This window comes from Canis lupus, chromosome 2, assembly GCF_003254725.2.
Source record: "Canis lupus dingo isolate Sandy chromosome 2, ASM325472v2, whole genome shotgun sequence".
Lineage (NCBI taxonomy): Eukaryota > Metazoa > Chordata > Mammalia > Carnivora > Canidae > Canis > Canis lupus.
Window position 1 is genome coordinate 71,798,764 of NC_064244.1, and position 22,569 is coordinate 71,821,332.

At 52.3% G+C, this 22,569-nt stretch overlaps 2 protein-coding genes across 13 annotated transcripts in view; both read right to left on the bottom strand.

The window, feature by feature from the left end:
- ZDHHC18 (zinc finger DHHC-type palmitoyltransferase 18) overlaps positions 1-22,569 on the bottom strand; it is a 46,185-nt gene that overhangs the window by 7,861 nt on the left and 15,755 nt on the right. For 4 of the 12 annotated variants that reach the window (XM_049098472.1, XM_049098470.1, XM_049098460.1 and 1 more), the window contains exons 3-9: positions 19,807-19,956; positions 19,080-19,271; positions 18,195-18,332; positions 18,026-18,074; positions 17,387-17,489; positions 15,835-15,947; positions 14,475-14,574 (exon numbers count right to left, since the gene is read on the bottom strand). In XM_049098472.1, the coding sequence (XP_048954429.1) occupies positions 14,475-14,574; positions 15,835-15,947; positions 17,387-17,489; positions 18,026-18,074; positions 18,195-18,332; positions 19,080-19,271; positions 19,807-19,956 (845 nt within the window). Of the gene's footprint in view, positions 1-4,682; positions 4,812-6,297; positions 6,584-10,732; positions 11,483-12,062; positions 12,141-12,575; positions 14,575-15,834; positions 15,948-17,386; positions 17,490-18,025; positions 18,075-18,194; positions 18,333-19,079; positions 19,272-19,806; positions 19,957-22,569 lie in introns of those variants that run through there. The other 8 variants (XR_007404397.1, XR_007404399.1, XR_007404398.1 and 5 more) reach the window with 6 other exon arrangements.
- On the bottom strand, positions 4,828-6,187 carry SFN (stratifin). The gene has a single exon (XM_025447050.3). It carries the CDS (start codon positions 6,074-6,076, stop codon positions 5,330-5,332), a length of 747 nt encoding a protein of 248 aa, XP_025302835.1. The 5' UTR covers positions 6,077-6,187; the 3' UTR covers positions 4,828-5,329.

A 22,569-nucleotide genomic window follows, 5' to 3' on the forward strand; every position in this document is an offset into this window, starting at 1 on the left:
TTTCTTTCTTTCTTTCTTTCTTTCTTTCTTTCTTTCTTTCTTTCTTTCTTTCTTTCTTTCTTTCTTTTCTTTCTTTCTTTCTTTCTTTCTTTCTTTCTTTCTTTCTTTCTTTCTTTCTTTCTTTCTTTCTTTCTTCTTTCTTTCTTTCTTTCTTCCTTTCTTTTTTCTTTCTTCTTTCTTTCAGATTTTATTTATTTACTTGAGATAGAGAGAGCACGAGCAGAGGGAGGGGCAGAGGGAGAGGGAGAAACAGACTCCTTGCTGAGCAGGGACCACCCCCCACCCCAAGATCATGACCCAAGCCCAAGGCAGATGCTTAACCAACCGAGCCACCTAGGCTCCCCTCTCCCAAAAATTAAGTCCTACCCATGGTCACATAGCGTATTCTGAGCTACCTATCAGGCCCCTCTACAGTGAGACAAGGATATTTCAGGTTAACTTTATTTGGGGGAAGAAAGGGGAGTGGGGGATGTGTCTTCCTTCTCTTTTAACAAATACTCATGGCATGACATAATCTGATGTATTAAATATTATACCTAGCCACAGACTGAAGACTCCATGCTTTTCAGAGTCTAAGATTTCCTCTTTTATCTCTAGACAGATAATGAGTTAAATTTCCCAGAGAGCAGTAAGGAGAAGATTGGGTGGAGATGAGAGATGAATCAGCCTCTGACACCCCCAGGGTGACATACCTGTCTGCTGCCCCCACAGACATTCCTGGCTCCTGACTCAGTGGGTAGGTGGGGCTAGGGGGGGTTCTGAGAGGAGCGGCACCTGCCCTGCAGAAACCTGCCTTCCTCCCCCTCTCCTTCACAGCAGGGAGAAGGGGTGCGGGAGGCCCTGTGAACAGAGTGAAGAATTGAAAAGAACAAAGGATGTAACCAGGGTAAGGAAAGTTTAACTTGGTGAATGTGCCAGGAAATTGGCCCACTGCACAGTCTTTTCTCATTGAAGACAATTCCTTTCTGCTGGGCCCTAGGGTGGCATTAGATTAAGAAGCCTTTCTTAATTCTTAGAAAGTCCAAGATACAAGCAGGGTAGCATAACATAATGCGGTTCTTTTCAAACTTATTTTTAACTCATGAAACTCCAGTATACAAAACAGACATATGTGTGGCTATTTTAGCCAAAGTGTGTGGGAACAGGGGAAACCCAGACTGCTGGGCTCCTGCCCTGTGGCAGTTTATAGGGAACCCTCTAAACACAATTTAGAAACAGCTGTTGTCGTTTAAAAATCATGGGCCTTGGAGTTAGATTCGTTCCACTCCCCAGACACACATGTTAATTGTATAACCTTGGTTATTAGGTTATTTAGCTGCTCTGAGCCTCAGTCTCTTCATATGCAAAACAAAGATGATAATATGTATTGCTGCGAGGATCAAGGTATGAAAGTGGCTGGCACATGGCAGTCATGCCAGCTGCTATCATTACTGTACTCTGTTCTCTAGGAAGAAGTGGGGCGTGTTGGTCAGATGTGCAATCTTGGTGCAAGCATCCAAAGTTAAGTTTTTGAGGCACCTGGGTGGCTTGGCAGTTGAGCATCAATCTGCCTTTGGCTCAGGTCGTGATCCCAGAATCCTGGGATTGAGTCCCACATCGGGCTCCCTGCATGGAGCCTGCTTCTCTCTTTGCCTGTGTCTTTGCCTCTCTCTCTCTCTCTCTCTCTGTCTCTCATGAAGAAGAAAGAAAAGAAAAAAGAAAAGAAAAGAGAAAGAAAAGAAACCAAGGACATAGCTGTAAACCCAGAAGTAGAATCAACTAAATATGAAATCATAACTGAATAAATGTTCTTGTATAAATGAAAGGAGTTGGTAGGATAGCATATCCAAAGCTCTGTATATGTGTTAGAAGAAGAGGGGAGGTAGCTAATCATCTTCTGACCTGAAGATGGGTTTTGAAATTTGGAAAACAAGTGGAAAAAGTTAAGCTGAGATAAAATGCACATGCCATGAAATTCATCTTTCTCAAAAGACAAATACCATCTGATTTCACCCATGTAGAATTTAAGAAACAAAACAGATGAACATAGGGGAAGGGAAGAAAAGAATAAAATAATATAAAAACAGAGAGGGAAAAAAAAAAACAGAGAGGGAGGCCAACTCTTAACTATAGGAAACCAAGGGTTGCTGGAGGGGAAGTGGCTGGGGGGATGGAGTCATTGGGTGATGGGCATTGAGGAGGGCATTTGATGTAATGAGCACTGGCTGTTATAATCAATTGATGAATCACTAAATTCTACCCCTGAAACTAATAATATGGTATATTAGCTAATTGAATTTTAAAAAATCCTTCTCAAGTGTACAGTTCAGTGGTCTTTAGTATTTTCACAAAGTTGTGCACATCAACACTTTAAGTTTTTATTTATTTAAGTAATCTTTACACCCTATATGGGGCTCAAACTCACAACTCTGAATCAAGAGTTGCATTCTCTTCAGACTGAGCCAGCTAGGCACCCCAATAACAACACTATTTGAATCTGGAACATTGCCTCACCTCAAAAGAAATTCCGTACCCATTAGCTGTAGGACTGAAAATTTTTAAATGTCAAATTTAGGTCAGGGAGAGATGGCAAGAGATGCTCACTGAGACTCCACCCTGGGTAATAGAAAGTTTTAGAGAGATTATGTCATAAATGAAAAGATCTGGGACTTTCATGGCCAGAAGCTGGTGCCTAAGCCTGCTCACACCTAGCCATCTGATTTGGTGATACTCCAATCCACAGCATCTGCTTTTGAAATCTGTCAACACCAACACATTACCCTGGGGTAGCTCATTTCTTTCCCCATACAGGACAACCAAGAGTGGTATAGGATAGACAAAAGTCAGACTGAGAGAAAAGAAAGAAGTTCCTTTCCCAGGACCTACCTCATTAAGAGAAAGTCACCAGACCTGTCTGGTAAGAGAAACTGGGTCACTTCCAGAGCTGAGAAAGAGTCACTTGCCCTAGCCTAGAATCTCTGCCTGCTTTGGAACCTTGAAACCCAACACCCTTCCAGGAAAGGAGAGGAGAGAACTGGGGACTCAGAAGGCAGCAGAGTGGTCCTGCCAGCTTCTCCTGTAGAATTAGTAGCTCTGATACTTCAATTTCGAGTCTCATGGGTGTGACCAAATTTGGATTCTGGGGAACCTGATGAGGCTGCACTGAGTTCCCCGCATCATGCAGTGAGCATGCAGGCCAGTTTTGGCAATAAAGCTACTTCTCGGAATCCCTGAGATTTGGCCTGAGAATTGGCACAGAGACAGATAAATCCTAGACTACTGATGCTGGAAGGTTCAATCATAGCTAACATATATTAAAGATGCACTGTGGACTACTTTACATGCATTTATTTTTTTCAAATTTCATAGCAAATTTTTTTTTTTTTAGATTTCATTTATTCATGAAAGACACAGAGAGGCTTAGGCAGAGCCACAGGCAGAGGGAGGGGAAGGCTCCCTGTGGGGGGAGCCTGATGCTTGACTCCACCCCAGGACCCCTGGATCAGGACCTGAGCCAAAGGCAGAAGCTCGGCCACTGAGCCGCCCAGGCGTCCCTTGATCCCCATTTTACAAACGGGGGCACAAACTAAAGCAAAGAGCCTCGGTCTAGGAGGGCTGGGATTCAAACCCGGGCAGTTTGGACACCACACTTTTCGTTAAGACTTTCGTCCAAACCCTTTGATACAGAGGGGGAAACTGAGAGCCAGAGAGACTTAATGGCTTTTCCAAAGTCGCACAGCCCGTCGAGGACAGTCCCAACCCGTGGGGCTCAGGGCTGCCTGGACCCTGCGGCGCCGCGGGGACGCCTCGGGGGCCGCGCAGCCGACCCGCCCGCGCGGCCCGCAGGTGACTCAGAGGGCGGGGCCTCCGCTTCGCGCACAGCCCGCCCCGTCCCGCTGCTCCGCGGACCCGAGCTCTCGGGCCGGGCGGGTGGCGACTTGTCTGAGTGAAACCGGGAAAGCGCTGCCCCCGGCGCTGGCCGGGCGGCCGGGGCCCCTCACGCGGGCTGCGCGTCGCGACGCCGGCGGGGCCGGGCTGGTGGCGGGAAGACGCCCCGCGCGCGTTCCGCCGCGCTCTGCCCCATTGGCCCGCCGGGCCCGGGGGGCGGAACCCCGAGCAGCTCCGTCCCGGGATTGGGCGGCATCGGCCTCGGGCCCGCCCCCGCCCCGCCCCCGCCCCGGGCCGTGGAGGTGGGAGCCGGCCAGGTGGCCGCGGGTCCCGGCGTGTCGGGGCCGCGGGAGGGGGCGGAGGCGTTGATCTGGCCCGGCCTGGGCGGGCCTCCGCCCCCCGCGGCCCTGCCCACCCCGCCCGCGGCTCCTCCTCGCCGGACCCTTTCTTTCCGTCCCCGAGTCGGAGCGCTGGGGGCGGGGGCATCCCCTCTCAGCTACGGGCTTTTAATGGCGGCGCAAGCCTCTACCCAGATTGTGCTCCCCTCCTCTCAGATCTGAGCACTGGATGGGCCTCTAACTCGCTTTCAAGGCCGGGGTGCTCGCTGCGGCTCACTACAACCTGTCCTTGTCGCTCGGACCTCACACCTGAGAGGCTTTCCTGTCCCCTCAGATCTGGACTCTTCAGCCCCCCGCCCTGCAGCCCTAGAGCAGCCTTAGGGCCGCCTTTGCGCTCCCCCGACCGTCCGGGACCAGACCAGCTTGCTGGGGGCCACCCTGATGGAGAGCTGGACCTCCTGCCCCCCAGCCTCTCACCTGGGGTCACTGGCTCCAGAGTCTTGCCTGTGGGTCCCTGAGCCAGCCCCGTGAGAGGTCAAGGCCCTAAATCAGAAGTCAAGGTCTCTAAATCATAAGCCAGTCCTTGTCCCATCGCTTCGCCAATAACTGGAAGAGACAGGAGGAGTGTCACAGGGGAGCTTTATTGAGAGGAAACAGGGTCACACCCAGCAGACATGCTTTCCCTTTCATCCGGGTCTTGCGCGCTCTCACTCGTGCTCTCACTCGCTCTCGCTCTTTCACACACACACACTCATCTCCAGGCTCTGCCATACAGTCCAGCTCTCAGCCACAAGGGTGGGACACTCCTCAATTCCTAAGATTCAGAGGCAACGGGGGGCAGGAGGGAGGCAGGAGGGGGAGGAAGTGGCCCGGTTGGCGGTGGGGTTTCGGGGAGGGGTGCGGAGAGCAGGGGTGGGCGGGCCCCGACAGCGGCAGGAAGAGCGAGTCCCCCGGCCCTAGCCGGCCTCAGCTCTGCTGCTTCCTCTCCTCGGAGCTCTCGTGAGCAGGAGGCAGAGCATTGGGGTAGGAGGGTCGGGCCTCGCACCCCACACTAGTCCTCTCTGCCACGGGCGGGCGGGGTGCTGGAGAGGGCAGGGCGCGGCGGGGAGGGCGCGGTGGGCGGCTCAGCTCTGGGGTTCCTCGGGAGCCTCGCCCCCCTCTTCCCCGGCGTTGTCGGCGGTCCACAGCGTCAGGTTGTCTCTCAGCAGCTGCATGATGAGGGTGCTGTCTTTGTAGGAGTCCTCGCTGAGGGTGTGCAGGTCAGCCATGGCCTCGTCGAAGGTGGTCTTGGCCAGTGAGATGGCCTCCTCGGGGCTGTTGGCGATCTCGTAGTGGAAGACAGAAAAGTTCAGGGCCAGGCCCAGGCGGATGGGGTTGGTGGGTGGCATCTCCTTCTTGCTGATGTCCATGGCCTCCTGGTAGGCGGACCGGGCTGAGTCAATGATGCGCTTCTTGTCGTCACCAGTGGCCACCTCGGCCAGGTAGCGGTAGTAGTCGCCCTTCATCTTCAGGTAGAAGACTCGACTTTCGGCATCCCCGGCCTCCTTGATGAGGTGGCTGTCCAGCAGGCCCAGCACCGTGTCACACACGCCCCGGAGCTCGGTCTCCACCTTCTCCCGGTACTCTCGCACCTCCGGGCCCTTCTCTTCCGAGCTCTCCTCATTGCCTTTCTGCTCGATACTGGACAGGACCCTCCAGGCAGCCCTCTGGCCCCCCACCACGTTCTTGTAGGCCACCGAGAGCAGGTTTCGCTCTTCGCAGGACAGCTCCTCACCCTTTTCCACGGCGCTCTTCATGAAGGCTGCCATGTCCTCGTAGCGCTCAGCCTGTTCTGCCAACTTGGCCTTCTGGATCAGACTGGCTCTCTCCATGGCTCTGGTGACAGACAGGCGGCGGGCTAACTGGCTGCCTTGAAACCGATGCCGGATTCTGTGCCTCTCCTGCTCTCTGCCTGCCTTTTGGCTGGAAGGTCTGGCCCCAGAGAGGGGTGGGGAGGGACCGAGGGCGGGGCTGGGGCCCGGGACCTGCCTCCCTCTGGTCTTCTCCCCACACCCTTTCCGGCTCTTCCTTAAAGGTAAAAGGCTGGGATGTAGGGTGAGTCATCGGGGCTCAGTCTGCGGGAGAACTCCGCCGGGCGTCGGCCCCACCTGCACAGGACACCTTTCCAAGCTCCAGGCTGCCCCCTCTTGTTCGGTGCTTTGATTCCATGAGTGCCCACCCAGATGCCCCAGTTTCTCAAATCAGATCCTCCTTCATGGTGTTCTTCCAGGGGCCAGGGATGGCTTCAACCAAGTGGCCGCTTCAGCCTGGCTAGAGCGCATGAAGACAGGTGCACCCAGGAGGATGGGGTTCTTAATCCTACCAGGTACATTTTCCACCTTGGTTTGGGTGAGATAATTATGTTTAGGTAGGGCTGTAGTTTCCCAAGCACCTTCACAGCCACGATTGGATTGAATCCTTACTATGTCTCTGTGAGATGGGCCAGACTATGACTTTTACTCCCACTTTAGAGGTGGGAATGCTAAGGCTCAGAGAGGGATGAGATTTGCTCAAGGTCACACAGCTAATAAATCCCCTGTATCCTACTTCCTTTGGCTTCTCTCGTCAAGGCCTCTGACTTGTAAGCTCCAGACTGTATTTAGAAGTGAAATCCAGGCTTCTTCCGGAGTCTACCTGAAATGGTTCTCTCCCTTGGTCATCACCCCCCCTCAGGGTTCCCTCTGAGGTCCCAGAATGCACAGGTGGCATCGTTCAGGGTGCCACTTAATGAGGTATTTAATGAGCGGCCCCTGACGCTCCAGCCCAGCCTTTGTAATTAGTCATCCAGTAGGTTTGTTGGACACCTTCCCCATCACAGCACAATTTTCCCTTTCAAGTTGGTGGCCTGTTACCACTTGTTTGAGGACCTACCCTCTGGCTCTCCACGCCAGGTCACCTACCCCCTCCAAGCCGCCTGCCATCATGTATCAGTGGGGCTCACACAGGGTGGGGGCCCAGCTCTCCTGCCTGACTCAGCCTGCCTTCTGTCAAAGGCTGGGAAGCAGGCCACTTGGGTGCTCAGCCCAATTTGGTTCCCCAAGGGGGACGCTAGCACCTGGAGAGAGAGACAGGACCAAGATAAAGAAGGTGGCGGTGACACATACCATTTTGTTTTATAGGGTAGCAGTACCAGGTGAGTGCTGCCTCCCCCAGTCTGCCTCTCAGAAATTTCCCTGTCCCTTCCCTTTGATTATGGCCCCCCCTCCTCTGGCCCCTGGTAGAGGACTCAGAGATGGGAGACTTCTCTCTTGCCAACCTTCTGTCCCTATTTGCTGGGATGCTGTTCTCATTCAGCCAGGAGTTTCACCTGAGGTGTTGGCCCTGTGCCTGTGAGGGTGGGTTCCTGCTTATCTGCCCCACCCCTAGCCAAGGCTCAGATGGGGCTCAGGGGTGGGGCTCCCCTCACTGGGATCCAGCCAGCCTAATCTCTGAGCCAGGGCCATTTCACAGGCCTGTCCCTCCCCGGTTCCTCTCCGTGCCTGAATCCCCACCTTCCCCTCCTGGAGGGAGGCTTAGCCCAGAACTCTGAGGCCCAAAGATGAGATCTGCCTTTTTGAAGGAAAAGTAGGAGCATGCCTGGGCAGATACTACAGGTTTTCCAAGGAAGCAGAAGGTATTTTAGGCTTGACATCTTTAAGGCTTTGCTCAGATGGGATCACTGACAGAAAACGATGGAAATGCACTAAAATACTAATTTAATAGAGGGTATTTTTAGGTGGTGGGATTCTGAGTGATTTTTTTGCTTTTGATTTTCCTACTTTTTTCAATGGTAGATATATATTATTTTTCTATAAGAGATAGAATAGCCTATTATCTTTGGAATCAGACTCTCTGGGCTTAATTTTTAGAAGCTGTATGGCCTTAGCAAGTGACTTAACTTCTGTAAGCCTCTGTCTTCCTAAGTGTAAAATGGGGCTTGTTGTAAAGATTAAATAAGTTGATGGAAAAGCACTTAGCAGAGTGAACGGTAACTATTATTATGTGAAAAAAAATCTAACCAATCTTATGATGATAATCACATACACACAAAGCACTAACATGGGCTGGGTTTTGTGAAATGACAAAGGGCCCCAAACCAAGCCTCAGAGGAGGCCTGAACCCTGCCGAGTTGAGTGTCCCTAGGGAAGGGAAGGCAAGGCAGATGAATGGTCAGATGTGCTCACTCAGCACTGCCTCCTCCCTCTTCATCAGACACTCCTCTGACCTATGCAGGCCCTAGGCCCTCAAGGACCTTCCTTTTAGTAGTCATCCAACCCAGGCTTTCCCAAGTCTGGGGGGTGAGGGTGGGGAAACTGGAGATCCCAGAGCACCAGATACCTGTAAGGCAGGGCCTGGCAGGCCTAGGAATTTTGGAGTTGCTGTGTCTCCAGGAAGGCAGCATCCTCTTCCTATCACTCAAGCCAGGAGACTTGGTGGTGGATCACACCACAAGCTCCATGCCCTCAGCACAGCCAGCAGAGAGAAGGGCATAAGGAAGCCTCTTCACTCCTCCCCCTCTCCTGCTTAGGGGTGAATCTGGGAGCTCGGCTGCCTAAGACCCTGCCCGCTCCAGCCTGTCGATCCTGACTCAGTTCCTGTCTCAGACACCTCCCTTTGCCTCCAGGGCCTCTGTTTCCCAAGTCCAGGAGCCCAGGCAGGCAGGAAGCAGCAGGCCCTGGCAGGGCACAGAGTTCCACCGTCAGCCGTCAGCCGTCAGCCGTCTGAGTCAGCAGGACAGGAGCTGGGGCTGCGGCCCAAGGGGGCTTTCCTCATCCTGCCTGCTACCTTCCCATCCTTCCATATAGCATCCATCCTGCCAGCAGGTCCAAGGCCTCTGGTCCAAGAGGCAACAGATCCTTAGCTGGTAGTCACAGGCTTGTGGCTCAGAGAAGGCAGCAACCAGTTGCTATCTATCTCCACTGAGAACAGAGAACAGGACTCTGAATACAGCAGGAGGGACTCTGATTAGAATACAGAAAGAACTTCCTATGAAATTTTGTAGTCTTGGAATGATCAAATTAAACAGGTGACCGGAGGCAGGCAGGTATGGCACCTCTCCCCTTGCTTAGTTGTAAACAAGACTTCAGTTATCCAGCCAAGGGCTCACTCTACTAGCCGCCTTTAGGAGGGAATATTAGATTACTCTTAAGTGACTCAGCTATCCTGAGTCTTTTTTCTCCTTAAGGCGCTGTTGTTTAGTCTCCTACATCTCTCACACCAGTCCGGTCTAGGACATGGTGTGGAGTTTGTGGAAAGAGATGGAATGTCAGGCTACGGGACTGCATCCCAACTCCATTTTAAGGCATTTTAAGGCCTTGTGGGGAAAGAAGCCTGTTCCCCATCAGTACAAGGAGGCCAGCACAGATCCCCTCTAAGCCCTCTGATGGCTATGAATGACAGCCTCCAACTGGGTTTCTCCCTCTGAGATCCCCTCCTCTTGAGGCAGCCCTATTTGTTCCTTGGGTAGTGCAGAAGGGCCAGAGGTTGGGGCAGAGACTTGAGTTCATATCCTCAACTTGCTGCCTTATCAGCGGGGAGACCCTGGGCAGCTGCTGTGCCTTCCTTGCACCTCGGGTCCCTCATCTGTAAAAAGGCGGACATCACAGGTTCAGGTGAGAAAACGGGCCTGGCACTTGGCTGCTCCTTGCTAAATGGCTGCCATAATGATTTTTTAGCTCCTACATACTGTGTATCTCAATGTGGGGCAGCAGCTGGAGAGAAGGAAAGTTCCATGAGACTGTTAACCTGGACTGGGTTCAGTTCAAGGGGTGACAGTCTCAGCTTGGGTTGGGACTTTTCAGAGATGAAGTCAACTAAGGCTTGAAGGTCTCTGGCACGGAGACCAGATCTAGAGGAACGGAGTGAAGAGCACACTGGCTACTCTTTCTGTGTCACTTCTGCCTTCACGGTGCCCCTTCTTTTAAATCTCTGGAACTGGGCAGCCCTGGTGGCTCAGCGGTTTAGCGCTGCCTTCAGCCCAGGGTGTGATCCTGGAGACCCGGGATCGAGTCCCAAGTCGGGCTCCCTGCATGGAGCCTGCTTCTCCCTCTGCCTGGGTCTCTGCCTCTCTCTCTTTCTCTAATAAATAAATAAAATCTTAAAAAATAATAATAATAAAATAAATCTCCCGGAACCAGTGGGGGTGGTGGCCCCTGGGTGGCTCAGTTGGTTAAGTGACTGACTCTTGGTTTTGTTTTGTTTTGTTTTGACTTTTTTTTTTTTTTTTTTTTTTGACTCTTGGTTTTGGCTCAGATCCTGATCTCATGGATCCCAGCCCAAGCCCCGTGTAGCGTAGCATCCAGCTCCGCACTCCGTGGGGAGTCTGCTTGAAGATGCTCTCCCTCTGCCCCACCCCCACTCGCTCAATAAATCAATCTTTCAATCTCTGCAATGGCACGGACCATCTAGATAGAACAAGGCTGGCAGGGAGGGTAAGCCAGATGGTCTGCACACTCATCCTGGGCCTCACCCCTGGACCCCAAGTAAAGGTGGCACCAGACAGCCAAGGATATGGCAAGAAGAGGGAAATCTTTATTTTGGTTAAAAAAGGTACAGGACAGCAGACAAGCAGCCCCCAGCCATGGACTCAGCAGATTTCCTAGGCCCAGCCCAGTTTCCTTTAGTTCCTCCGAAGAACGCAGGGCTGTCAGAGCTCACTCAGTCCCTCAGTGCCTGGGGCAAAGGGTACAAGCATCCTCCTTGCATCTTACCTACTTGGGGTAGTGGGGATGGAGGGGGCTGTGGAAGGCCGTGGGAACAGTGTCAAACCGGTTGTGCTTAGAACAGTTACCGAACTTGTTCAGCAGCGTCATCAACCACCAACAGCCCAGAGGCTCCTGAAGAAACCTGCTCAGCTCCACTATAGCTATGCCTGATTCTGGGAGGGGGCAGGCTGTAAGGCCAGATTCCTGAAGAGTCTTGACACCTTACAGATCTGGGGAAGGGGAAGGGAAGTGGAAAGGGGGCCAAGTTTCAGCATGGTTATTATGTCATTGTGCTGACAGCTGCGTTATGGCTTTCTACACTCTGGCTGGCACGGAGTGGGGGTGGGGGCAAAGAGGCCAGCCCCTGCCCCCTGTGGGGGGCTCTAGAGAGCACACGAGTGGGGCAGGCTTGGGGGCAGACCCTGTAGGCACAGACGGTGGCAGATGGGCCACAGGTTAGGCAGGTGGAGGTGCCGGGTGCCTGGCTCCCCTCAGGCCACTCCTGGAGAGGCAGAGAGCAGCGGTCCTCAGGAGGTCCTTAAGCCCCCGCACACACTGGAGATCCCAGCAGGACAGCAAAGAAGGAGAAGAGAGAGGGTTAGCGGGATTGGGAAGAGAGAGGAGGCCTGCAGGGGTGCTGGTGGGGGGACAAGCACCACCCCAGCACCTGCCTCTTCCTCACAGAAGGGCTGAGGCTTGGGCAGCAGGCAACGAAGCAGGAGAGAAAACGGGCAGGTGAGAGCTCAGCAGAGACAGAAAAGCCAGGACACAAGTGTTAGTGACTGCAGGCTCCTGCACACCAGGACGCCACCAGGACGGGCCCAAGCACCCCAGAGCAGGTATGTCACCCTCTCCCCGACCTCACCCTTCACCTCCTGCTCCAGTGGGAGAGCTGCTCTGTGTGAAGCTACTTCCTCAGTCCAGAGCAGGGCTGGGCTACTAACCCTGCCCTCACGCCCCGATCCTTCTGTTTTGGGGGGGAAGCCCTGGCGGCCCTACCACCGCCAGCACACACACCACACCACACACCAGACAGATGAATGGGCTCCATGGGGTTGGCAAGGCATGCGATGAGGATGAGATGGTGTGTGAGGGAGGCGGGCAGTGCTGGCTGACAGGGGAGATACGGTCTTACCAGCTAACCCTCTGCAAAGAGGCCTGTTAGCTCCCCTCAGGCTGTGCAGGAGATGGCAAAATCCTGACAGGTGTCCTCCTGGGGGAGATACCAGAGAGGCGGGCCAGTGTTATGAGTTGTCTGGCTGTGCCCTGCTGCCCAGGTGGGGCTGGGGCCAGGGAGGCTCTGGCTCACAAACTGGAATCTATTGTCTCAGAAACATTTTCTTAGCGGGGCAGTCACGGTAGGGGGGTGGGGTATCAGGGTGAAAAGACAGCAAGGAAAAAGACCTCGGGGGTCTCCAAGTCCCAGAGGCAGGGGAGGGGGGGGGGACCAAGAGGGGACAGGCTGGCCTCTTCTTACATGCCTGGGGGGCCTCGCCCCCTGGCTCGGCCTCAGAGAACTTTAGCCATACCACTGGCCTTCCTGCCTTCTGCCTCCCCAGGAAAGACCAAATTTGGCTGAAAGAATAGAGGGCTGCCAGTTGGAGCCTCAGCAAAGAAAGAGCAAACAAAAACCAAACCAAAGCAAATCAACTCTTAAAAACAAAAATTTTATTACAAGCAGGAACAAAGAATACTGGCTTAAATAAAAGGCAGATGGGAGTCCCCTCCTCTAGGCAGCTCCCTCCTGACTTCCCAGTACCACTGCAGCATGGCCCAGGGGCCTGCCACCAGGGCAGAGCTGCTTCTCCCAGAGGGGACCTTCCGTGGCTGCCATTTCTCAGCTGCCTGTGACCCACTACCCTCTGCAGCAAGGAAAGGCAAGACGTGAGGACTTCCTAGTCACTTGCCAAGGGCTTCAGCCCACTTGAAGGGCCAAGGACAATGTCCTATCTATTTTGACAAGAAGCTAGAGTTTCCAGCTGAGAAGGGACATCCTTTGAGTTTGGGCGCAGATGTAGGCCAACAACCTTCATTTGCCTCTTGGTCCACCCTGCACCTTCCTCTCTTTTCTCTGGATGGAGTCCTCGGTTGGCAGAGACTCCCTGTCCTCTAGCCACTGGCATTAGGTCCCATACTCAGAGCCCAGAGGAGGGAGCACGGCTTGCAGAATGGCAGCCGCTCCCACAGCCATTACCCCATCCACCACACCCAGGCTCAGCCTGTCTGGGCAGGTCCTGGGCTTCCTGATGTCCAAGGAGGAAGGAAAGATAGGAGGACGGGGGTGGGCGCTGAGCTGCAGCAGAAACCCAGGGGTCTCTCGTGATCAAGGCATGGGCTTCTGTGGCCCTGGCTCAGGCTGCTCCTGCTGCTGCCCGTGGCCGCCCGAGGGGGATGGTGGGGAAAGGGGCAGCCCGGGGGATGTCGGGAAGTGGGAGCCAGCCACATTCGTACAAGGGCATATGCGAACACACGCATGCACATACACACACTCACTCACTCACTCACAGCCATTAATTCTCTTATAAATTTATTAAAACCAACTTGCCTTCCGATAATCCTTAACCTGGCACTACACAGAGAGCAATGTGGCTGACTTATTTTCTTCTTCCATTAAAAAAAAATGCTATGTAGAAAAGAGGTCTATAAAATTGTGCAAAATACCCAGCATTAATAAACCCGTTTCAAGTATTGCCAGCATGAGTCTAGCCCACCCAGCCCAAGCACCGACTTGGGAGAGAGGTGGGGGGCCAGACTGGGATCCCTTAGAGAGCCCTCCGTGGGTAGTGAGAGGGCAAGGCCCCCACTTCCTAGTGTGCTGCCCAGGAATCATGCATGAGCTGAGGTCTTGGGTGCCTGGCTGGCTGGTTTAGCTTCCTCTGACACAGGCTGTCCCCCACCCACCCCCACCTCTGCCCTTTCTATCTGGAACCCCAGCTCTATCCTATTGGCCAACCCCATACAAAAAAAAAAAAAAAAAGAACAAAAATGGAATAAAGAACAATGATCATCACGAAAAGAAGGAACCTACAAACCAAAGCAGCCCACGGAGGAGGCATCCTCTCCTATAACCTGCTGTCCAGAGCCTAACACTCTTAGGCTCTGCTTCACCCCCAGGACCCTGGCTGAGCAGAGCCCAGCAGCTCCCCCACCGGGGAGGTATCACACTCAGCCGGCACCCTCACTCACACAGGGCTTGCCCTGGCACAGATAGAGACTTGGCATTGTCCCCTCATGGCCTCAGGGGCCCTGGCCTCTCTCTCCTGTCACTCCTGCCACTGATCAGCTGGGGGGTGGGGGTGGGGAACGTGCGGATTTAGGGCCCACGGCTGTGGGAACTTGGGTTTGGGGAGCAGAGGATACAGCCATGGAAGTGTGGGGAAAGCCACGCAGGGTGGGAAATAAATACGAAAGAGTCTTTGGCGGCTCTGCTTCCCTTGGGTGGAATGGGGAGGGTCCCGGCAGGTGTGGAGGGCGGCAGGTGAGTACGGAGGGGTGGACAGGCCAGCAGGTGGCAAGTACTGAGCCCAGTTCAGGGGTGGCCTCCTACCATGCTGGCGTCGGGCTTGGCTCCACAGGCTGGCTCATCGCTTCTGATGGGTGAGGGCAATACGGTGTCGGCCTGCACAAATCCCCTTCGGTCGATCAGGCTTCCAAAACACAAGAGAGGTCACATGAGGGCCCTGCCCAACACCAGTGATCCAGGCCAGGGCTGAATGGCATAGTCCATTTCCCAGCCAAGGAAACACCCAGGCCTACAAAGCCTGAGAAAGGGGAGCTGATCTCCAGATGGGGGCGCGAAACCCTTCCCTTTCAGAAGGGCCCACTCTGCACTCTGGATACCTGGTTTTGGCCACCAGATTTATACACTGTTAATTCAAAGTGGCCCCATTTTGCTGCCTGGATGCCACAAAGCCAGCCTGAGGGTAAGGGAAAAGCAGGATGAAAGGGCATTTGGAAATAGTGTGATTCCCACTGTTACTCACACCCACCCCCCACTGCAAGCATGAGAGGCATATGAGGCAGGAGAAGCTTGTCGGGAGGGTGTGGGGGTGTGGACAGTGTGGGGAAGTCTTGCTTCCCCAGTGTCCACTGCAATTTAACTCCTGTTCTGGCACTCTGGCGCCCCCTGGTGTGAAGACAGGGGCACTTCCTCGCTGGTCTCAGCCACCAGGGAGGATGGAGCCCCACCCAGTCGGCTATCAGCACCAGAGCGGCAGCAGTGGGGCCACGACATTAATCCTGGTGATCCCTGGGGAATAAGATTACACGTGATATCTAATACTCTTCTTTCTAATATTTTGCACTTAATTTTTTTCTACAATGAGCAATGTCATTAACAATTACATAGAATTCTTTTATGTTGGGGCGCCTGAGTGGTTCAGTAGGTTAAGTGTCTGCCTTCGGCTCAGGTCATGATCCCGGGGTCCTGCATCAGGCTCCTTGCTCAGCGGGGATTCTTCTCCCTGCCCCCCTCCCTCCCACCCCACTTGTGTTCTCTGACTCTCTCTGTCGCATCAATCAATCCATCCTTATATAAAAAAAGAATTTTTAAAAAAGATTTTATTTATTTATTCATGAGACACACAGAGAGGCAGAGACACAGGCAGAGGGAGAAGTAGGCTCCCTGCAGGGAGCCTGATATGGAACTCGATCCCAGAACCCCAGGATCACGCCCCGAGCCAAAGGCAGACACTCAACCACTGAGCCACCGAGGTGCCCCAAAAAAGAATTCTTTTATATGACAAATGCCTTGCGTGCACTCTGCAGGGGATGGTAGACAGAGGGTTTCCGTGGTGTGAGCAGAGGTCTCCTGCTTCCAGAACCTCTTTGAGAGTTGTGGACTCACAGCGCTGCCCCCCACTGGTCAGGCCAGGCCCTGTGACCTCTCCTGTTCACCCCTGGCTTACCTGGGAGGTAGGGGGCCGCAGAGCACAGCACAGCAGTTGGTGATAACACTTTTATGGCTGTAGGGATTGACGGAGGCCTCACCGCCCCTCTTGCTGGACCACGAGCCTTTGATCTGCCAGCAGGAAGGAGGTGTAAGTCAGGTATCATTTTCTAGGAGGGAGGCCTGGAGGCTGGTGAATTCTGAACCCAATTCTGGACAGACTACCGGAGGGGATGTGTCTTTAGCCCAGGCTATTCAGTGAGTGTGGGGGTCTGTTGGGCATGTGGGACACCTAGCAAAGAGGAAGTAGCCCTAATCAGGACAGAAACAGAGCGTAGCCAGAGAAGCCTCCCAAGGAAACTTTTTGGGGCCCCCTCTCTTCTCTGGCCAGCCACCTATGAGGGAAGGTAGTACAAGGGGCAGGGCTCAGGCTGACCTGGCTGTAAACCCTGGGCCTGCCACTGACACACTGCATGAGCCCGGATAGAACGCTGCTCTGAATCTCAGTCCTCGTTTGAAAAATAGGGAACTCTGATAGCATCGATGGGGCATTTGATGAAATCCTGCCCATCTCTACGTCTATGAAGCCAGCTATCGAAGGCACCGAGGAGTTTAGCAAGGAAGTATACCTGTTTGACTTGAATCCAGAGTTTTCCAGACTTATTTGGCCTTAATACGTCTTTTTGCTTAACCCCTAGTACATCCTGAAGAACTAGCACCCAGGAAACCGCCTTGGGAGATGTGGGCTAATGTCATTTCTGCTTGTACCAATCATCCAGCACATGATACCCTGTCATGAGTGCTAAGTTTTATTTCCCAGAATGAGAGGCTGAGGTGAAGAAATGTATTTTCTGTTGGTCATGGGCCTCTGAGCAGGATCTGATGGCGGCCCCGGCACAGATGCCATCATTTGCTTTTTTATTGTTTGTGAGAACAGGAAGGAGAGGTCAGGTCTGGCCCAGGGCTGGGCATACAGTGGTGCTCAAACAATGCTTGCTGGTGGAGGTCTGCCAGAAAGCCTTAGGATCCTGTCTTCACTGTCCCCCTCAATAAGGGTGCCTTCAGGAGCCCCAAGGACACCCTGAGAATGGTCACATCTCTTCTGCCTACAAGTACAGTGCGATGGGGGCCCAGCAAGCAGAGCCATAGCTTCCGTTACAACACCGGCTCCATCCCTTTCCAGCTGTGTGACCTCTGAGTGATGGCAAGTCACTCAGCCATCAATCGGGAGAAAAAGCATCCCTTTTCCTTCTGCCTCAGAGTTGGTAACAGGACCTCCAAAGAACTCTGGAAACAGTAACATGCTGGCCAATGTCATGACTTCCAGTGGAGCACTGCCTCTGTGTTAGCGAGAAAGCCCACACTGAGGGGCCGAGGGGCTGAGGCATGTGGGGGCTCAGAAGCTTGCACTGGGTCTCCCATGGCCAGGCAATGTCTGGCTGCCTTCCATCTCCACCCGCGGTACCCCAGCAGCAGAGTCAGGCTGCATTGCGGCAACCCCAGGCTCCCTCAGCCCTGCTTCCTTCCCAGGACCCCTGCCCAGGGACAGGAGTGGCTCCAGCTTTACTCACATCTTCGTTAGTTGTCAGGTTGGAGGCGACGAGGTAAGTATGAAACCCTGAGAGGCCCAGGATGGACCAGATGGAGAAGAAGCAGATCACCAACTCCAGCACAGTGAGCAGGGTGGTCAAGGACACACACGGGGACAAGGCTGGGAGCCTCCCTTGGAGCTGGGAGCTTGCCACGCTCAGCCTTTCTTACCTACCCTTCCACAAGCTATTCCTCAGAGAGAAGTGAGTTCGTAACCCTCCTCAGGTCCACTCACCACTTCTCAGCAGGATCACCTCCGAGGACCTCAGCAAGGTTAGGGAGCCCCTTCAAGAGCAGCAAGGGTGATGGACAGTAGAGGGAAATGAGGATTCCAGGCACCAAGAACCCCACATGGAACATGGTCCAAGGAGCTTGGTGTCTTAAGGGAAGACAGGGTTTGTGGCTCCTGAGAGTTCTTGGCCACCCCGGCCCCATGATCGGGCCATTTAGGATCAGCTCTAGCCTGGGTGGGAACAGAAGCAGCTGGTATATCAGATTATTCTTGAGGACAAACACTGGCTCTACACCCTTCCCTTCTGTTTACAGGATGAGGTGCAGGGACCCACCCCAGCAAGGGGGCCTGGTTCCCACGAGGGCATCCACCAGATAACAAAGGATATCTTGCTGGTGTCTCCTTCAGAGTGGAGAGGAAGTTGCTTCCCTGAGAGCCTGGGGAATTAAAAAACAGGACAGGGCACAGCTCAGAGGGATACTGACCGTGGCCCCTTGACTCAGCTGAACTCCTGGCCCACCCCTCCCGCTCACCCCTGCCCCCTACCCCTAACTCACGCAGCGTCAGGTGGGTGACCACACATGCGAAGATGAAGGCCGTCAGGAATGAGAGGGAGAGAATAAACGCATAGAAGAAGCGGTAGTTCCGTCTCCCCACACAGTTGCCCACCCAGGGACAGTGATGATCAAACCGTTCTGGAAGAGGGCCAGGGGAGACAGATTAGTATACCTGGCCTGCAACCAGCACAGGTGTTTAGAGGCCTCATGCCACAGCTGGGGCCTTGCTCCCCCCACACCTCTCTGCATTGGCCCACCCCCAGTTCCTCAGATGCTCCCTGCTTCTGGACCTTTGTGCACAGGTTCTACTGCCTCACACATTCTACTCTGTCTCTTCACCTGGTTAAGGGTAATTCCCCCTTCGTGTCTCAGCTGCAAAGCCACTTCCTTAAGAAGCCTCCTCTGATCCCAGACAAGGTGAGGGCCCTCTGTTATCTACCCCATACTTTGTATTTACATACTTATTTATAATTAGTGGACTGGCCTGCTCGATTGTAAACTCCATGAGGAGGCCTGTGTGGGCCTCACACTGAGCTAACCAACCAGGGTCCAGCAGGGCCTGGTACAAAGATCTACACAAAAGTACTTGTTGCCTGGCCTATGACCCTGGCCACATGCCAACAACCAACGATCCCCATTTCTTGCTCTAGAAGTAGAGGCCCAGGGAGTAGGCTGGGAGATCTGGCATGAAAGGCCCGGTCCGAGGCCTGAGCTCACACCAGCACTATGTCCCCAGGGGCGGCTCATACCCAGGCTGGTAGGAAAGTCCTCTGTGAGAATGTGGATCCCAAACCCATTGCAGGCCTCACATCACAGCCAGCACCCTTCGCAGAGGGTGGGTGGGGTAGATTCTCAGGAGTGAATAATGCTCACTGAGTCACCCACCTTGCTGCCTGCTGTCATGGGTGTTCCCTGCTGTTCTCTCACTCGGGGAGTGCTGAGCTGGTGTGATGAGCTCACTGCCTGGGGACCATGCACAGTCACCATGGCTCAGCTTGTCTGGGTCCTCTTGCATAGCAGTTCCCTTATGACACTCTCCCAGGGGCACACCCTCAGCCTGCATCAAGGCTGCCTGGCCTCCGGAGGACAAGAAGAGGAGACAAAACAGCCTTCAGTTCCCCAGCAACCACTGCAGTTGTGGTCAGCAGCTTAGCTTCCAATCCTGCTACATCCTCTCCACCTTACTGGCTTGAACTCCTCTGTTCCCAGCTTCTTATCCCCAAGCCCTGGGAATCAAATCAAAGTCATTCAGTATAGTTGGCCCTGGACCACTGGATGATAAATCATTCTCTTTCTGGCCCCAAAGTATCTAGAATGTTATGGGTCCAGTCTCTGGTTCCTGGAAACTTGGACCTACTGAGGACCCAGGGCTTCTCTGTATCTGCCCCATAGTGCAGAGCTGCGGGAAAGGAATCTACCAATCCTGGGCTGAAGCCAAGACACCACTGGTCACACTCTGAGCCTCTCCTCATAGCCCCTCCTCAGTCAGAGCAAATTTGGGTGAAGCAGACCTCTTGCCCAGCTTTGGTTGATTCAGACACACCTCCATCCCCACAAGTGACTTCCCTGTCCCCAGGGCTCCCAGCATTGCTCCCTGCTGCCTCCCACTTACCCACACAATTGTCACAGACACTGCAGTGTGAGGTCCGGGGTGGTCGAAACATCTTGCAAGTGAAACAGTACTTCAACTTGACCATCTGCCCGTTGATCATCACCTCCCGGGTCCGAGGGGGTGGCCGGTATGTGGAACTGCCTGTGTTATCTGAGGGTGGGAGGAGAGAAAGATGGGGAATGTCCAAGCCCAGAGCCAAGAGCACCAGCTGGGGGGGAGCCAGTGCTGCCTAGCAGGGACAAGAGAAGCCTTAGGAAAACCTCTTCCTGGCAACAAGACTTTGGAATAAAATGTGGCCCATGGTGGGGACAATTATTAAGAGCTGCTACCACCTACTGACATTTGCCTTATGCCAAGCCCTGCACTAAAGCTTTACATACCTGCTCACACACCACTGGCCTTACACAACTTAGAGAAGGAGACCCTGGGAAGACTTGGGGAGGTTTATCTGAATGGAGTCAAGCCCAGCTCTAAGTCCCAGTTTCCAGGAGGCTCAGGATATGGAAGGACAAAGTAAACAACACTGAGAAAACAGTCAGATCCAGAATGCAGGACACCTACAAGACCACCAGCCTGATCTCTAACAAAGTCAATGTCACAACAAGAGAGGGAGATGCTTCTAAATTAAGAGACATGAACATAAATAAAAAAAAAAAGAGAGAGAGAGACATGAACAAATACAATGCATGATCCTAGATTGGATCCTGTTTGGTTTTGGGTGGGGGGTGGATCCCTTTTTAAAAAATATTTTATTTATTTATTCATGAGAGACAGAGAGAGAGAGAGAGAGAGGCAGAGACACAGGCAGAGGGAGAAGCAGGCTCCAATGCAGGAGGCCGATGTGGGACTCGATCCTGGGACTCCAGGATCACGCCCTGGGCCGAAGGCAGGCGCTAAATAGCTGAGCCACCCAGGGATCCCATGGATCCTGTTTTGAAAAGCAAAACAACACGGCAACAAGAAAGACATTTGGGGGGAAGCTGGGGAGAAAGGACTATAGATTAGAAATTTGGGGACTATTCATTTTCCTAGCAGTAATGGAATTGTGGTCATGTAGGAGGCTGTCTTCTTTAAAATCTTGAAAAAAAAAAAAAGGATATATGACACAAATAAGAGAAACTAATAACTACTACTAAATCTAGATGGTGAACATGCAGAAAGTCACTGTATTTACAGAAAAGTCACTTTTTGTATGTTTGAAATTTTTCATAATAAAAAAAATTTTTAAAGATTTTATTTATTCATGAGAGACACAGAGAGAGGCAGAGACACAGGCAGAGGGAGAAGCAGGCTCCCTGTAGGGGAACCTAATATGGGACTAAGTCCCAGGACCCCGGGATCATGACCTGAGCCAAAGGCAGATGCTCAACCACTGAGCCAACCAGGCATCCTGTAGCCAAGGATTCTTAAAGGACAAAGCAAATGGACTTAAGTGACTAGATATCAGGACTAATGATAAAGCTCTAGTACTTAAGAAGGCCTGGTGGTCTGGGGCAAGGGTAGAAATGCTGATCAATGGATCAGAAAAGAGAATCCAGAAATAGACCCAATATGTAAATGATCAAGTGGTTATGACCAGGCAACATCACAGTGCCATGAAGGAAGATGGTCTTCTCCAATTAAACAGTAACAGTGCTGAGTCCACTGGGTATACAGATGGGGGAAAATGGATCCGTACCCCCATCTCCCACCAAATGCAAATTCAATTTCAGATCGATTGTAGTTCTAAATGCAAAAGTTTGGGATTAAAAATAATAGGAAAACAACTTTATGACTCTGGAGTAGACACAGATTTCTTAAACAAAACACAGAGGGACAAATCATGAAATAGCAATTTGATATAACTGCATTATATCAAAATTAAGAATTTCTGTTCGGGTCACCTGGCTGGCTCAGTTGGTGGAGAGTGTGAGCATTCACAATGACCCCAAGCATTAATCTCGGACTCATAAGTTTAAGACCTGAGGTGGATGTAGCGATTACTTAAAAAAATTAAAAAAAAAAGAGAACTTCTGTTCATCTAAAGATATAATTAAAAGAATGAAAAGGTGACTCTCAGAGGAGAAAATATTTACAATATGCTTATCTGACCATGGATAAAGGATTTGTAACCAGAATATATAAAGAATCCCTGGGGGATCCCTGGGTGGCTCAGCGGTTTAGCGCCTGCCTTTGGCCCAGGGCGCGATCCTGGAGTCCCGGGATCGAGTCCCACGTCGGGCTCCCGGCATGGAGCCTGCTTCTCCCTCTGCCTGTGTCTCTGCCTCTCTCTCTCTCTATGTCTATCATAAATAAATAAATAAACAAACAAACAAACAAACAAATAAATAAATAAATAAATAAATCTTTAAAAAAAAAAAAGAATCCCTGTAAGTCGGTAAGAAAAAGCTCAGACAACTCAATTCAAATGTGGACAAAAGATTCAAACAGGTATTTCATAAAAGAAGCTATCTAATGGCTAATAAACACATGCAAAGGGGCTCACGCTCATTAGTCATCAGGGAAATGTAAATAAAAACCATGATGTATTTTTTATATACATGTACCAGAATGGCTAAAATGAAAAAAAAAATTAAAAATCACATGCTGGCAAAAATGTGAAGCAAGTAGAAATCTCATATAACTACTTTGGAAACCTATTTGGCACTAACCACCAAAGTTCAACATAGGAACCCCCAATAAGCCCACAGCTAGGTATCTCCCCAATAAAAATGTGTATGATCTTTTTTTTTTTTTTTTTTTTTTTTTAAATTTTATTTATTT